At 50.5% G+C, this 17,392-nt stretch overlaps 1 protein-coding gene across 1 annotated transcript; it reads left to right on the top strand.

The window, feature by feature from the left end:
* Nucleotides 1-16,039: 16,039 nt before the first annotated feature.
* tceanc (transcription elongation factor A N-terminal and central domain containing) lies at nt 16,040-17,388 on the top strand. The gene is made up of 2 exons (XM_040174619.2): nt 16,040-16,312; nt 16,438-17,388. Exon 2 carries the CDS (start codon nt 16,443-16,445, stop codon nt 17,208-17,210), a length of 768 nt encoding a protein of 255 aa, XP_040030553.2. The 5' UTR covers nt 16,040-16,312; nt 16,438-16,442; the 3' UTR covers nt 17,211-17,388.
* Nucleotides 17,389-17,392: the final 4 nt, after the last annotated feature.

The following is a 17,392-nucleotide window of genomic DNA, read 5'->3' as shown; positions in this document are numbered from 1 at the left end:
CAGCTGAATATCAAGTTGCATGTGGCCCTGCAAATATGCAGCATTTGTCCCACGGCCGCTGTTTCCTATCGACACATGGCGAGCACGGGCGGTATGAGCAGCCGCGCGTTAGCTCATAGGATGGGACTTCGCGGCGGCATTTGAAACGGCTATGAATCGAATTGTGAATAAATATTTAACTAAGCAAAGGAGTTTCTGGGGAACCTGCGTGATTTGGTCCAGTAATCTGATCTGGAGAAAAAAATCTATTTAGAAGAAGCCTAAGTCAAGTAACTGATGGTCTTGTCTACTGTTGTTGGACAAAAAGAGCCCTCGATATTACATTGAGACTTAGAGGTCTCCTTCATTCTGGTTTAAAGTGTTTTGTTTAATGGATAAAGTGATAATACAATCACACTTTATGTGTGTTGAGTCACAGAGTTCACTGAAGCAATGTATGAAAAAGTAGTAAGTTCATCTCATATAGGACACATGTCAACAAAGTGTTTCACCAGGCATGTCCTCCTTGTTCAATGTGTTTACAGATAAGTGCTGCTCTGCATCCGCAGGATGCAGGAACAAACCTTTTATAGCACTTTTGTGAACAAAGACTCAAAGCGCACTCACGAGCCTACCATTAGCTATAAAACAAAGAGCAGACGTGCACTGTTGGCTCAGAAACCGCCCTAAACCACCCATAATGTGAGTGCCGGCTCTCTTGTTGCATCAACTACAATTACACCAGATCCTGTGGATCGGAAAAAGTCAGTTAAACGGTTGTGATTTAGCTAATTACGACATCAATGCATGAGAGCACAGCTGGCTGGTTAAGCATCAGTGGTGCAGAGAGCGGGCGGGGTCCTACGCTACAGCAGCGGGCTGCGGCTCGGGTTGGTCACCCCCCGGGCATGCTCTGACAGCGTGGCCCCCAGATGAGCCCCCAGATGAACGTTGCCCGCTAAATAGGGCCCACTATGGCCTTTTAAACGCATTAGTCAGAGCGTTGCACGGAACCAGTGCGCCTCGGTGAGGTGTTTCCACCCAACAGCGCACTCTGAAGTGCGGCCGAAGGGGCGATCTGCCCCCCCCCCCGTCTCCCCCGTCTCCCCCGAGGGGAGGATTGCTGCTGCAGACACCTGGCGCTTTTGGTGCTGCTTTATACTGTACGTTGCAGTTTTATTTGAGATGAGCTGGAGGGTTTCCAGTCAGTTTAAAATACATGTAGAAAAGATGAGTGTTAATTACCGTGCAGTCCCTGGAGAGAGCCGCTTAATTACGGGCCTCTTGCCAATAACGAGCTTAGCCGTGTCATGTCCTTATTAGGGCTTTATTAATAATTAAGCCCACGATATGCAGAGCCTGAGACAGCTCTTAAACACACAGTTATTGTGCCACTGAACATTGTTTAATGCAACTGTTGAACAAAGGGGGTTGAAATATAGTGTGAAGTTGCATTAAATGGATAAAGAAGAAGCTCATGATTGTATTCTTGCACAAGGTCACACCAGCGTTGTCCTGACTCGATGAAGTCTTTCACCGAACTGTGACCCAAAGCTGCCCGCGGAGGCCGCGTGCTGCTGCTGCTGCTCACAAATTATACCGATGAATGACGTCTCTCAGTTTTTTTCTCTCCCCTTCATCAGGGTGGAGTTGCTTCTCTCCGCGTGGCCTGGAGGGGTTCCTCTCTTCTGCCGTCCATCAGCTCATCACGCACACGCGCTATCAACGCGAGGCCGCCTCATCTCATTCCGCGCTCTTTCCGGCTTCCTTAAAGCTTCCTCGCGGCCTTACATCACACGAACGCAACACGAGACTCCCGCCGTTGCACAAACGGTGTTTGCTCAAAGGCTTCACGCCGCAACAGCTACACGCCGCAGGTCGTAATCAGTCCCGTGGCCCGAGTTGCATTTCGTAGTATTAACGGAGGGCCTCCCGCTCGACGCTACCCCCACAAGGCACTTCACCTCGTGTCCCGCGGGGGTTTGACGGGGTGTTTCTGTTTCGCCTCGTCGAGGCTGAGTTACAGTGTGTCGAGGTCAACCCGAAGCTGTGCAAGGTACCACAACAGGGGAGCTGGACTCCCGCCATCCTGCCAAGAGTTGATAGTAGACACCATCACGTTGTTGTCCCCAAAATACAGACACTCTGCTGTTTGGTTCTCCATTGGGAAATGTATTTATGGGACGAAGAATGCAAAGAAAAACAACCATGTCAAGATGTGAATAGCTGATGCATTAAGACGACCCCTCTGTGTCTGTCGGGGAAAAGGAAGGCCGAGCTGCGGATCTGCTGCGTTAGCCGTGATTAAACTTCATACAAACATCCCACACACACCTGCGTTTACGCCCGTAGATCCAAATGCACACACACACACACGAACTCGCTCGCGACTGCCAAGAGATTTTAAAAACCCGGAGAGCCGATTTTCCCGTCGTCAGCGGAAACATTTGCCTCCTCCCGAGGTTTATTGCAGCTTCTCCATCTGGACGCGTAGCGACGTAATGACTCGCTTTCCCCTCCGCTACGTCTGCATGTTGGACGCTCACAGAGCCAAACCCTCCAGGAGCTCTACATTTATCTTTTGGTCGATTGGTTCAACAATAGCCGAGCGGAAATTCCCGGAACGTGTTCTAGTGAGCTCGATTTCAGGAAGAGCGACCCAGCTCAGTCACGGACATGAACGCAGACGTGCACGACACAGAACGTACGTTTTCTCTCAAAGACATCTGAGGAATTTGGGACCTCGTGTTGTTTTGTCTACAGGAAGTGAATTGTCTAACTGAGAACGCCCACTTTGGCAAAAACACGCGTTATCGCAGTGAAGCGGGCTGCTGGACATTGTCACCCCGACCTTTTGAAGCATCAGTGGTTCCCGTGACATCGGCCTGTTTGTCGGGAAGCTGCAGGTCAGTGTGGAAACAACAACAACAACAACAACAACAACAACAACAACGGTGGTTTCGCGAAGGCGCTGCTGTGTCCTTCGTTCAAGCCCTGTTTTCCCTGAGAAGTTGTTTAAATCTCTCCTTAAACCTCTGGCACCACCGAGCCCGACCTTTGACCCTGCCCCGAGTGGATCCAATTTCCCGAGGGATCAACAGGAGTATGAAGCTCGTTATAATCGCAGCAGTTTGCGGAATTGATTTGGAGTTCATGTTCTCATTTCTGTGGCCAAACCTGCACTTAGCGTTTCAGATGTGGTCTTTGTCCAGCCGGGTGCAGCCAGAGGTTGTGAGTTCAGCCCAAACCCGCAACATCTCAAATGTATTCTTCTTTTCTTGTCTTCGCCCGCTCTGGGACGCACCCCCCCCCCCAGGGTTTTCACCCCACGTGGGAGGAATGAGCCCCCGGTCGGCGCCAAAGACTGCTCGGCTTCCTCGGCCTTTCCAGCGCTGTTTTTTAATTATTTATTTTTTTAATATATGTTTTGTGTGCTGGCTCTGTCCCAAAAAGGGAAGTCTGGCTGCACTTTACTTCCTCTCACACTGTATCATTTACTGGTGCCTGCTGCTTTTGGTAGCAACGTTTCAGAATTAGTTTTGTGCAACGCAGCCGAGTTCCGCTTGCTTTTTAAATGTCACAGGATGTGTCTCTATCTTCAAGGGGGGAAGGGGGGGCACATCCAGCTGAGGGGGTATTTTTCAGAGCTGATAAGCTGGAGAGTGATGCATGTGCCTCAGATGTTGTATTTAATAAACTCGCTTGGTGGAACTTGTGTTGTCTGGTAAACAATATGTAAAAAATATAACGTTAATGCAACTAAGAGAATTAATGTCATAATGTTACTCAGTTCATCACCAAATTACATTTGCAGCAACATTTTAAAAGACCACGTCAAGATGTTTTGACCCACGTTCACCACCAGTCGATGCAGGCAGTGTCCGTCATGCGTGGTCTACACGCTGTCGCCACGGCAACAGACGCGAATTTTCACCAGCGATATTTGGCTGTTTGATAGTCGCTGTTGAACATTTGCTACACTAGAATAAATGAGAGCAGCCTGTGGTCTAAGTGTTTAGTCTTAAGAAAGCCGCTCTCAAGGCCTCTGCAAGTTCTGTCCTCCAAAATAAGACGCGCCGGGACGGTTCTTCTGTTGCGGCTGCACAAGGAAGTCGGGCAGCTGATTGCTCTTCCTGTTTGTGGTGCAAGCCTTTGCCTCCGCTGCCTTCAATTCCGCCTAATTTCCTCCATCGGGGTATCAAAGGTCAAGCCGCGTTGTTCTGAGGTCAGGATTAATGAATCATGGTTTGTTTATAGCGGTTTATAGTTCCCATGAAAACAAGCCAAGGGGACAAAATGTGAAGAGGTTACACGCCACTGAGGAAAAAGGAAACCAATGAGCGAGGACGAAAGAGGATCCACGTGTTTGAACACTGAGAAGAACATGCACTAATGCTGCTCGGACACTAAATCCGCTAAACAGACCCGCAGAAAGCTGCTGTGATTCCCCCCAGAAGCTCGTTCCAAGGATTTGAGCCGTTCCCAGATGCCTGATCGCCTCTCGGCGTCCTTGCAGGGGGAAACAGCCGCTCCCTGTGTCTTTTTGGCTGTTGAGGCCCCCTCTTGAAATAAAGCCTACAACCCCCCCCCCCCCCAATCCAAGTCCGACTGGACTCCAGCCCGGGTGAGCGCCCGCTCAGCCTCTTTGTCTGCGGATCTGGCACACAGGACTTGCTCCGGCAACTGCCGCAATGGGCCGAGTTCCAAAAACGCCACCCACGCCCCTATTGTTCCCCCGCTGCCCCATTCTGGCCCCTGAAAAACTGCCAGTTCCCCAGCGTAGGCAGGCCGCCAAGACGGGCACGACGGCAATAATTGTGTTAGCGCTCATGCCTTGATGTGAGTAGTCACGGTGTCTTTATCGCCCATTTTCTTATGCTAAGACAAGATGTATCTGTATGTCTGTATACAGCAAAGCGCCCGGTCTAAGAAGCTTCATCTTCGGACACGGCTCTCATGAGAATGTAAATGTTTAGACTGACGCGGGGAATTCTGAGATTTCATCCCACCAGTTACGCAACAGATCAGCATTCCCATGTAGTTCGGATCACGTAGGCGGGAACAGCTGATGTGGGAGAGGAACGCGGACAAGTTGGACAAGAGAGATGACGGTGGGACGACATTCCCCTGAAAGGCCTTTGATAAGAGAAACGCTCCCATTTTAACAAAACCCTTAATAAACTCATAATATATCTGCGTTCAACTTGAGGCCAACAGAAGCAGCTCATTGTGAGCACGTGACGAATGAAACTCCTGCAGCCCAAATCTTCCGCAGCGAGAGCCAACTGAATCCCTCCTCAATCTGCCCCTTGTTTTCATTTGATTAAGAGGGAGCGTTTCTCCAGGCTCGGGCCCTCGGCCCCGGTGGGAAACCTGAGACGAAGCAGCAGAGGATTAAGCAGAGAGGGTGCGTTCGGGAGGAGGAAGAATCCCCCTCCCATCCTTTCGTCCGCCCACCCCGTCCCCCGGCCGCTCGTCGTCCTCCGAAGGTCACAGTGGGGTGACTTCCCAGAAACAGGCCCACCCTCGATCTCTCATTGTCCATAACAAATCCTCCCGAAAAACGCAAGGGTGGCCCGGCGAGCGGGGGAGACTCGTGCCGCCCCGGTGTTGTGGCGCTGCATTCGAGGAGTGAGATGTGTATCGTCTAGCGGCCGCAGTGTTTTCCAGTCTGTGGGAGGTCTCCTCGTCCTTCAGTCGTCTCCAACAACACCGGGGGGGGGGGGGGGACACCCAGAAAAGGCAGTGGAGGCATCTGGTGTGGTGCCGAAAGCATTGTGACGTATGGACACTCCCCGCAGAGATGAAACATACCGGGTGCCATGTGAAGGTCTGATCTCACCTTGTGGGACTGAACTGCACTTGGGACGAAGCGTTTAACGGCCGTTACTTAATGCTGAATCCAAAGTGTAAACACTGCCTTTTTGAGGCGTCTTTAAAAGGAACAATGATAAACAGCACAAAGAGTGTGTTGACATTGTGGCCGTAAGTGGAGACGAACCAGAGCAGCTTGAAACAACCTCCAGTCAAAGTGGGCGAAACTCAGAATGTAAAGCAGGGCCTTGAAGCTCGGATGGTCGAGCATTTGAACAGATTTGCCCTCCATTTGCATTCCAGCCGGCTAACCGAGATTAGATAGCGGTCAAATGAAAGCCGGAGTTTGCCCACAATGCCGTCTCTGCACAATAGGCCAACGCTAGCGGCTAGCAGCCTCTGGCCGCCTTGCCTAAGCCGATGTGATAGTTCTACGGACAACATGCAGCCATCAGGGGCCAATCTATTCGCACAGTGACGCAAGGTGGATCCTGTCTTTCGCACATCTATGTCGGATCGCGGCTCGCCAGAGGGGCGAAGTGCAAAGACGGACCCCGGTGCTGAACAAATAGGACAACCGGCGCTCGTGGCTACGAAAGAGGGCTGCATGTATGTTACTCTCAATAGAAAGGGCAGACCGATGCGCGTTCCTGGCAGCAGCAAAGGTGCACCGTTCTTTGAGAAAAAAACCTCCGTGAGCTTCCACGCCAGTTGGACTCATTGGCACCGACCAGGCCGTCGAGAGGCAGAAAAGCACGCCGATCCACCCGGACAAGATGCCGAGCAAATAGAGGCGAGTGGACATTTGGGACAGAAGTGCAGGTCCGCTCAAAACGTTTGTGTGTGTGTGTCCTCTGGCTGGACCTTACGTAACTCCCGACAGACTGACAGACGGACTGACAGACAGGCTCAGGGACGGTGCTTGAGGTGCCTCGGGGCGGCACAATGACGCTGATGTTGACATGGCCCGCCAACATTTCAAGCATTTATGTGACATTGTCCCCCGCTGACATGGATGCTGAATCAGCAGCCCGTTTGTCAAGGACACATAAAATGTCCAACAGCAATTCTACTTGAAGTTGAAGTGACCATTAATTATCTCCCCTTCTCCCCGAAGATAATTGCCCCCTTTAAAAAACATTTAAAGTACACGTCCAAAAAAGCATGCTTGGATTAAAAGAGAGATTTCCTGACTGCAGCCTTCATGCTACAGATATTTGTTCCCCAAGCAGATAGAAGTCAACCTGTTCTCGAACAGGAGAAGCTGTTTTCTAAGAAAACCACTGTAAGCTTCCTGAATTGAAATGTAGAAGTAGCTTTTTTTTAATAGAACTCTGTCATAAAAAGGTTGATCCGGGGGATTACAGCTTCACATCAGTGGCCGAAAGAGGCAGCGTAGAATTTGCTCCAAAACATGAACAGATTGCAGACTTAAATAAAACTCTCCTCCATTTATCAACACTGCGTTGTCATGGAAACGCCCGCCGGGGCCAAAAAAGGAGCAGATGGCTCGAGAAATCAATGGCGGCGAATCAAGCTGATCCTCTGTTTGGCGTCTCTTAGCTCGTGTGACTGTGACTTGCAGTTTTCTGGGGGGGGGCAGCATGAGCAGACCTGCCACTGTCATCCGTCGTACGTGAAGCTTTCTGAGCTGCTTCAAGCAAGTAAAACATCATGGTAGAAAGGCAACTTGTGGGCAGGAAGCCACAGAGCCTCTAACCTGTGGACAAATGTCTTTAAACACTTACGTGTCCCAGTTTCTCAGAGAGATTGACCGCATTTCTTTTCTTGTGGGACTTTTATTTTGAAATATACCGCACAAATAAGAGTCACATTTTTTCTCGTTGTCTATTGACAGACGGAGGGACGGACAGACAGTCTGCCCTTAATGCACCTTTCCAATATTACCCATAATCCCCCAGGATGCATCTGTGTAGACCAATCCTCCTGCCATGCTTAGAGGCAGCCAATCTGACTCTGTTTATGTAATCCCTGCATCCATCTAGTGGCACATTGAAGGCAGATAGATGGTGGAGGAATGGTTTGCACGTGGTGGCTCACACACACAGACACGGGGGGGGGGGGGGCACACAGGCCCGCCGTAATTGCCAACATTCCTCCTTCTCCGGCCATGTGTCCTGTTGTGCATTCCTCAGACTTTGGAGCGAGCCTCTGCAGCAGATGGAATTCACTGTAACCTACTTCTGTTCCATTGATGCTGTTAAATGAAGAGTGACGTCAAAACCTGTGAACGTTTGGGATTCTGCGAGTGAGGATTGAGTTTTGTTGAACCCACGAAGCAGCCGCCCGGAAATCTATAAATATGTGGAAAGTAACACCTCTGTTTATCATTCAGCTGCGGCATTAAGGCAGCAAACACTTTCATAGATTCTTATGTTCTCTCCGGCTCAACTCTCGGAAACCATCCTGCCGAAACTGCGGCAGGAAGCCGCCAGTAAAGCTCCAACGTGCCGCACTTCATCTTGAGCTGGCAAAGCGAGCTGTCATACGATTAAAAATGCTCCCCCAGCAGTCTCTCTTCCTCACCCTTTCCCTATATTTTCGGAAGGGTCCTCTGTGGCAGCCGTAGTGGCTCCCCACCCCTCCAAACCATCACCCGCTCTCCCCCGCTGTTGTCTTTCCTCTACGGCCTGAACTCAGCCGCGGCGGGAGGAGCCGGGCCTGCCATTGTCTGCAGGCGGGGGGCGCCGTTAGTTAGCGAGCAACAGCCGCCCAATAACAGGGACCCCCCGCAGCGACATCTGTCGTGCCGTTTCACTGATCTGTGGGCATTCCTGCTCATTAGCCGCCTTTGTTGAGTGTGCCCATACACGGCTGATGAATCGACTGTGGCAGGTAAAGTAAGAGGGAGAAGATGAATATGCATGAGACTTCCTGGACGGGAAATGTTAGTGAAGGCGTTTTTCGTGCACAGCAGGTGCAGCGGGTGTAGACTTTTCAAAGCTGACACTGCTTTGAGACCCCACCTGGGGGAGGCGGGGGGGGGGGGGGGGTTCACAGCACAGACGTCCAAAAACAAGCCTCTTCTTCCTGTGACGTCCACATGGAGCACACGCACACAACCTCAAATCTGTCGCTCTTACCTCATTTTTAGCCAGCACGCAACCATATTTGGCCACGAATGAGCGAGCTCCCATTTTCTGTGGAGGCATTTCACAATCTGGCCCCTTATCTCTGGTAATCGAAGCTGTGATAACAGTAATTGCTTCTTTCAGGGGAAGAGAAAGAGGGCGAAAGTAAGGAACCAACAGCTTGTTTTTCACTTAGGCCCTAGAAACTCCAAGAAATGTTAAATTTGTGTTTGCAGGAAGGAGGAACTGCTCATGCATCATGCAGAGCGATATTCAGAGAAAGTGTGTGCTGCAACACACGATCCACCCGAGGGTCAGCTGGCTATTGGATTCGCATCAATTCTTTTATTTTTTTTTCGGTTTGGGGCAAGAACGCTGGGTTTCCAAGCATGAGGTCAGCGCTGGAGAATGTGGGCCGGCTCTTCCTCCGTTTCGCTGAAACCAGTCAGACGACCTTCCCGTTACACAGGCAGTATGTTGCCCCATGAAGAGTTATTTATTCTACTCCATCACACGTCCCTGAGCTGGAGAGCCACAGACTTCTGGACAGAGAGCAGCCATTGTTTCAGGAATGTGGGAGGAATGGTGTTTATTATTAAGGCGACGACAGCAGTGGGCAAACTCTTCTCTGCGTCCACATTTGATCGACATTTAACTCTATGTCTTCCTCATTTTATGGTTATTCCCTGGAGCCTCTCAGCGCTTCATGGGAGTCACATATGCGCTACACAATAGAATGACCCGTCTGTTATGTTTCCCTGGCTAAGAAAAAGAAGAACAAGCGCTGATAACGCTTTGAGCGCTGATAACGGGGAGCGAGAAGACGAAGAGGTTCGGATGGAGAACTGAGAGCGACCTTCCTCCGAACGCGACTCTCCACTTCTGCATTTGCTCTCGCCAACGAGGAAGTGGGAGCGCTGACTTCCTGTTGCCAGCAGAGGCGGGCGCAGAGAACGTTGATGGGAGGGAGGCGCGGGTCGATGCCCCCCCCTGTACCTTCAGCTAATTCCCAGAATCCTTTGCGCCAATGCAGAAAGACAGGAAGTGTGACCCAGGCTTGATAACAGCGGGGGCAACTATTTGTGCAAACCGGGGGGGCCGAGAGCACACAAGGAGGTGTCTGTTCTCTTTCCTGTTGCTTGTTTTGTCAGATGTGAGCGGCTGAATGTGTCTGAATGTGTCTTTATGCGTCGGAATGAAAACCAGCGGCGGACAAAGAAGCCTCCACATGAGCTCCGAGACAACTTTGGATGCGTTATTCCAGATCGTCACTTGCATCAAACCCGCCGGCCTTTGTTTACCTAATGTGGAGACTTCAGTCCACAAAATGTCTCACCAGATATCGTTAAAACCGCTTTCGTAGCAGTCGACTGCTGACTCAGTCTTTGTTCAATAGGAACCTCATGCGGGACTTTGGCCCTACACGCCTTCCTTCATTCTTTCCCTCTTTCCTCTGATGGCAACAAACGGCCAGATCGAGGGTGTGCGTTGTGGCCGTCGTCCATCGTTTCGATGGAATTTGGGAGAAAAAGAAAAGAGAAACTCTGATGTAAGTGTTTCTCCCCTGATGACTCCATCCCCTCATTTTACGGTGAAACGCATGACATCATCTATGTTGCTCCTCCCCTTCTTTCTCTCTCTCTCCCCCTTCCTTTCCGCACTTTTTGGCCTTATTTAGCCAGGGAGAGTTCATGAACCACTAAACCAGCCTGACATTAAATATTTACCCTCTTACCACAGCTGCTACGATTCACCGACTCACATTGTCAAATCCCAACATTCACTGCTTTTGGTACGTTTACCAAGAATAGTCATCCACTAATTCTTAACTGCTGATGCAACTGCTGGCTAATACAGTCAATTTGTCTTCGCTTTAACTGTTTCTATTAAGCCGTAATCGACGCACGCAGAATTTATTTGGGGCTTTTATAGCTTATAAAAAAAGCTTACGAGATTCACCTGCTAAAAATCACAATTGCGTGCACACTTGACGGAATGATATCACTTGTCGTCAGTGCGAATCTATTTTATTACTTTTATTTCAGGAAGTCCCAGAAGAAACCTTTGTTGGCAGGTTGCACCACTTGAGCTGTTTCCACTTGAGCTGGAGTAAAGCAAGCCACCTCGATGGTAGACGGCGCGACGGCTCACCTTCCTCCTGTCAAGTGTCACTTCCTCTGAGCTGTTTGTCTCACTTTAAAGTTCCCCTTTCGTGGCCGAGGCGAGTGCTGCACGCTGGCTGAAAGCGAGGAAGTCAGACGCGGCGGGGGGGGGGGGCTTCGCCTCAGATCGGCCGAGCAACAAAGGACTGCGGTTCAAAGCCAAGCGAAATGAAGAGAGCGGCGGCCCTCGACCGCCCCGCTTACACCGCGCACATGTGCGTTTTATCACGCCGAAACCCGATAGCGAGAGCAGCGTTCATCCTCTCACTGGAGTTTCAGCTGCAGAAAGGGATGAAATTCGGCCAACCACCAACTGCGTCTGACACACATTCCACGCGGCGAGCAGTTCAGAGGTCAACTATTTGCAGAAGCAGCGGGGCGGCAGCAGAGGCTTATCGAATGTGTGTGATGTCCAGTCGTGTGCGTTCACACCCAGCGCGTGTGAGAGGTTTGCTTGACCTCTGCAGCCTTTTCTCCTTCCTTTAAAAGGGAACGCCATATTATTTACCGATACTCTGTGGTTGGATGGGAAGGAGGGAACAGAAAATGAAGCGTTGTTACCTAAAATTACGATGGATGGGGAGATAGAACTCATTAAAATCAGTTCCCCAGCATCTTCCCTCAGATGCCAACATTATAAGCTGTGTGTAAAACGTGAAATGTGCGTGTGCGCTTTGTATAAGTTCAGCTTTCCGTCTGCAGGAGGGAGTTTGACTCATCTCCTCTCACTGCCTAACACAGTCTCCCTTTAAACACTGATATGTTGCCATTTAGATGATGACGGAATTGAACGCAAGGGTGTGATTCAGGGTGTGATCGCACCTCATTTATTTATTTTTGACACCTAATCTGTTTGCTGGCTTCTCGTCTCCAGACTCAAACCAAACAGTGTGTGTCGTGGTTGCAGCGCGTTTCTCTATTGATTACTTACAGGACAAAGGGGGAGAGAGAGAGAGAGAGAGAGAGAGAGGTGGTGACTCCTGCTCTCACTTGGCTGCTAACGTCTTCGCCACATGACCCGGCAGGAATCTGTGGGAGCGCGCACACAAACACATGCATCCAATAAAAAGTGTGTGTGTTTGTGTGTCTGTGAACACACTTCATCCCACACTCTTTCCCACTTTTCACGCACCACTTCGCTCCTCCTGCTAAGGCTGCTGATCGTGCGTCCATCAGACGGCGAGGGGAGAAGTGGAGGATGTGGAGGTAATGGCGTTTGGCTTTGCCAGGGCGGCAGGAGGAGAAGAGGAGAGGAAGGTAGGGAGCAGGAAATGAGGAGAAGAGGAGAGGAAGGTAGGGAGCAGGAAATGAGGAGAGGAGGGAGAAGCGAGACGGGTAAAGACGCGTCCTGGCCGAACGCACTGCAGGCCCGCCAGTCTTTACTGTGGGAATTCTGGAACTCACTCAATCACCCAACGGAAATGACCAGAGAAGGGAGGGGGGAGAGGAGGGGGGAGAGGAGAGGGGAGAGGAGGAGGGGGGAGAGGAGGGGGGAGAGGAGGGGGGAGAGGAGGGGGGAGAGGAGAGGGGAGAGGAGGAGGGGGGAGAGGCTAGAAGGACGGTACGTGCAGCCTCCGTCATTTCTGTTTTGGAAAATAAATACATCATGCACGTGCAAGTTGGATCGTTGTGTTGTGCGGAGACGCTTTTGGCCTTAAGTTTAGCAGCAACAGAGAATTGTGGAGCAAAGTTCTTGTTCATATCTGAAGATATGGTCGCATCAGACAAAAAGCCTTGTGTGGCGGTGGTCCTTCCCACACAAGGCGCCGCCCGGCGAGACAAAAGAACACTCAGCTCTTATCTTCAAGGTGCTTGAACACACCTTTATGAACTTTGTCGTATGGATAATTGACGTTGAAGTTACAGCTTTTTATGAAAATGAGTCACTGACAGGTCTCTCATAAAAGGCCACTAATTAGCCATAATGAGAATAACTGGTACTCTGGAACCGGTAATCTGATGCAAACAGCGGCCCCTCACACCTGTGCACAGCGGGCCCTCGGAGCGTCGCCCCTCCGTTACTGATGGCCGTCAGTGGAGGCCGCCGTTATTTCGGGGGTGGTGGGATTTCCCATAAGGCCGGCCATGTGTCTGGTGTGTGCGTGTGTGTGTGTGTGTGTGTGTGTGTGTGTAAGAGACACAGATCACACTGCAAGAAAATGCCAGAAGCGGCACGAATGTTTTGTGTGACTGTTGTTCACACTCACTTCCTTATTGTTACTGGCTCTGACAGTCTCACAGGAGAAAAAAAGGGCAATGTTGAACCGAAATAGACACAGTCGCTGGTGTTGGTGGTTGCATGTTTAGGGGAGTCTCACTTCCTGCCGGAAGCGATGCGAGATTGGTAAGAAGCACCAGATAGAAGCCGTGACACGTTGTCTGGTCCGCAACCCTGAAAATAGAAACATTTCAGAGAGTCGAATCGAAGCAGAATGAAAGGAAACAAAAAAAGGGTTCACTTCAGTCGTCTGTTATCACCATCAAGGTCGTGATGGGTGTGTGTGTGTGTGTGTGTGTGTGTGTGTGTGTGTGTGTGTGTGTGTGTGAGATGGGTCATGGCTGCCCCCCCGCCCCCCTCGCTCACGCACCACATGTCAAAGGCCATTTAGCTCAGATGCAGAATAGAAGTAAATTTTCCTCCTGCAGCGTGACTCTTTGACCTTATTTCAGACCGATAACATCTGCACAAATATGTTGAACAGGATACAACTCACTTCTCATGATAAATAGAGTCATCTTCACCCAGCATTTAATCAGCAAAACTCATTCCAGCAGTAATGGCTGAAAAAGGCAAATAAGATGCTTTTGTGGAACGCAAAGTCCACGCAGATCGAGAGTCTTAAATTTAGCAAACGGAACAAAGGCCAGTTTGAAGGTAACGGTCTCTTTTTCGACGCCAAAGTGAAAGAGGAAATGAAGACACAGCGTTCAGTGTGATGGGAAAGTTTTTCTCTCTTCCGAAAATACACAACCCTCCCCCTTCTGTAACCTCCCCTCCCCCTCGATAACATGTGTACATTCCTACAATAATAATGTTAACTGTCATTGACAATGAGACACAAAGAAACTCCAGGCGGGAGGGGGAGGGGCGACTTGTCGTTCCATCTTTGTGACCACCTTTCATTCATTTGCTGTGCCACTCGTGCTGTATAGTTGTGTGCGTCGGCGGTGTTCTCAGGTGGGGGGGGGGTCTCTTGGGCATTTACCCTGTTGTCATGAATGTCTGTCCATGAAGAAACTGATCACTTTAACAAGAGAGGCCTCCTCGGTGTTTATCGAGAGGTAGTGAATGTGTGTGTGTGTGTGTGTGTGTGTGAGTGTGTGCGCACTCATCCCTACATGCCATCAAGTGTCTGCACCAGAGGTGCAGCTCCAGTGAAGTCAGCGCAGAGCAGAGAGCGCCACCCGTTGGCGAATGGACGCCACGGCCGGTAAAATTCCACTCCCACGGACAAGAGAGCAGAGCACAACAGGCTGGAGTGAAAATACCTGATAAGATCCCAGGAGGCCTTGTGTGTCCCTTTGTGCATTCCAGTCGTGTGCGGTTGGAGAATCACAAGACATGGTGGGTGGGGGGGTCTGCAGAGTGTCGGACCGACAAAAGAGGGTTTTGTCTCTTTGCTTCACTCCAGCTGGACCCCACCCATCTGCACGGACACACACACGCACCGAAAAAGACAGAAAGCAACAAAAACTTGCACATCCAACGTTTGAAAGCTTGGGAGTCGGCCGTTTGTTGCGGGGAGAGAAACCCCATCAGTGCTCCCTTGCAGGCCTCCGCCGCCATTGTCCCTGCTGCATCAGTCTTGAGTGCAGATTTTAAATATTAGACAAGGAGGGTGATGTCATACCTCAGGTTACATAATGGCACCCCACTAAGCTGTTCATATGTCAAGGAGTTATTTTTGTGTGAATAATAACATCTATGGGAGGGGTCAACCTTTGATTAATGGGGCTGCTTTTATTCATGTTATAAATAATATGTGGTTCCCGTGGAGCGAGGCAGCCTTCTTTTCATTCACAGGCAGCAACCATTAAATACGCCCTGACAGATAAACATCAGACAAAAGACAAAATTGTGTTATTAAAGTGTCTTTCAGGCTGAAATCTCTCTTAAATGGGGGAAGTTGATTTTTTTCTCAATTCGAAAGTGGAAATCGCAACAACAAAAAGAAAAATCAATGACTTAAAAAGCCAAACATAATCCCCCCATTTCCATGAATACTTTACACCCGGCCCCTAAATTGCACTCACATGTTGTTGCCACATTCAGTGACGTGCTTTCCACATTCAAATCGTGTTGAATTAATACATGCGCAAATTGAAAAAACAAAACAGTGTGTGCTTATATCAAACCGGCTCTGAGGAGCTTCTAACAGCTAAATCGTCTCTCTCCGATGTCGAGGTTTCAAAACGCACGCAAACATTTCTAAGCCTCACAACCATGAATTATCCTGCAGAGTCATTCATCTTCTTCCTCAGTAACATATAATTGCAGAACAGCCGAGGAGGCTTGCCTCATCTCGTACTGCAATAACGTCCGCTCTTCTGAAGAATTCTGGTCTGCAAACTGTTTGGTATGTGAGCGCTGCTTGTTTCTGCACGCAGAAACCCAGCATCACAACCCTGCAGAGACACCAATAGTCACAATCACAGAGATTAATAGGAATACATACCCTCGCTTCCGCCTACGCTGTTAATCCAGCTTTGTTGTTATTGTCAACATATTAAAAAAAAGGGGGTTATGAAAATACACAGAAATCTAGAGTGGTTTCTAAATGTGCAATAACCTGCCAGAGCTAAAGGCACGCAAGTAAATCCTCCCAAAAAGAGCTAATCCCACTGTACATTCTGCACAAACCACAGCACAACTGCGAGGCCCTGCTATTGTGACACAATAACAGATGCGACACACCACAAAAATACCACGAGGAGGATTACAGGATTCAGGATGACACTCCCTTCACTCGGGCTCACAATTATGCCTCCTTTGCAGAATAATGCCCGCAGTCCAACGGATTACAGGAAACAGAAATGTAACCAAAACAGGTGGCATCAGTTCTCAGCCTCCGGCCCATTGAGTTTCTGCATCGTAAACTTATGTCACACGGGCCCAAAGGCCTCGCCGAGGGACGTCGCTCTGTGAGGTTCCGCCGCCATCTACATGGGACTTTGGGCCACTGCATGTTTCTCACACCGATCCAACATGGCTGCTCCCTCGCAGACGTTTCCTGGCTTCCTGCTCGTGTGAAGTGGGGACTGCAGGTAAAAGAGCAGTATTTATAAGCGTTGAATGGTGCACAAACTCGAAATCACTTTTTATTGCGTTGCATATATTTATTGTTTAGGTCTCATTTTTCTGTTTAAGCATCTTGTCTCTCTGATTGCAGCCACCATGGATGCAGAGGAGATGGTCCACTGTGCCGTGCAGACAGAGAGCCCAGAGGATCCCCCCGGCCTCCCTCGCCGGATGTCTCCCCCGCAGGAGGCCGAGGGTGGGGGAGACACCTGCGCTGATTCAGCACAGACAAGCAACAGCCAAGCCAAGCGTGCGCGACAAGAAGCCTCCTCCCCGGCGGCGGAAGCCGGCCTTTTTTCCTCAGCACAGGGCCCATCCGCGTCGTGCGCTTTCTCGCCCGAGAGATCCAAATGTGTTCAGCTCCTTCTCGCTGCCCTCCGCCCCCAACTTCCCGACGGAGGCGCGGCCGCAGAGCTGGCCGGCGACATCGAGCGGCACATCCACGAGCTCCACAAACCCGCCAAGTACAAAGCACGCGTGAGGAGCAAGGTGGCCAACTTGAGGAATCCTAAAAACCGGCACCTGGCCCGGGGCCTCCTGAGCGGCTCCCTGTCGGCCGAGGCCTTCGCCCGGATGTCCGCGGAGGAGATGGCCAACGCGGAGCTGCGGCAGCTCAGGGAGGAGTACTCGTTCCGGGGGGTCAGCGAGAGGCAGCTCCCTCGAGGGGTCGAAGGCACGCCGACGCAGAGGATCCGCTGCAAAAGATGCGGGGGGTCGGACTGTCGGGTGACGCAGGTGTCCAGGGGGACCCTCTTCCTGCCAGCGTGGGTGAGGCAGAGCGGCCCCGACGAGGACGCCGTGACCTTTGTGACCTGCAGCGCGTGTGGGCAGCAGTGGTACCACAGCGGCTGGGTCTGCCTCTAGATACGAGTGTCGACCCAAATGAATGTGCAAAGTCTCTGGCATGGATTGAGAAACCTGCAGTGATAAAAACATTGTTCTCGTGGTTCCTGTTGTAGTCACTTGAAAATGTCGACTTGAGCTGCAAAATGAGCCCAACGTGTTTGTTTAAATACTCCAATAACAGTATAACTATACTTTTCTGC

This window comes from Gasterosteus aculeatus, chromosome 1 (genome assembly GCF_964276395.1).
Source record: "Gasterosteus aculeatus chromosome 1, fGasAcu3.hap1.1, whole genome shotgun sequence".
Taxonomy (NCBI): Eukaryota; Metazoa; Chordata; class Actinopteri; order Perciformes; family Gasterosteidae; genus Gasterosteus; species Gasterosteus aculeatus.
Note: the sequence above shows the minus strand (reverse complement) of the source record. Positions and strands in the feature narration are given on the sequence as shown.

What these genes read in the sequence shown, in the direction of transcription:
- tceanc (XM_040174619.2), top strand. Translation starts at nt 16,443, where the DNA reads ATGGATGCAGAGGAGATGGTCCACTGTGCCGTGCAGACAGAGAGCCCA.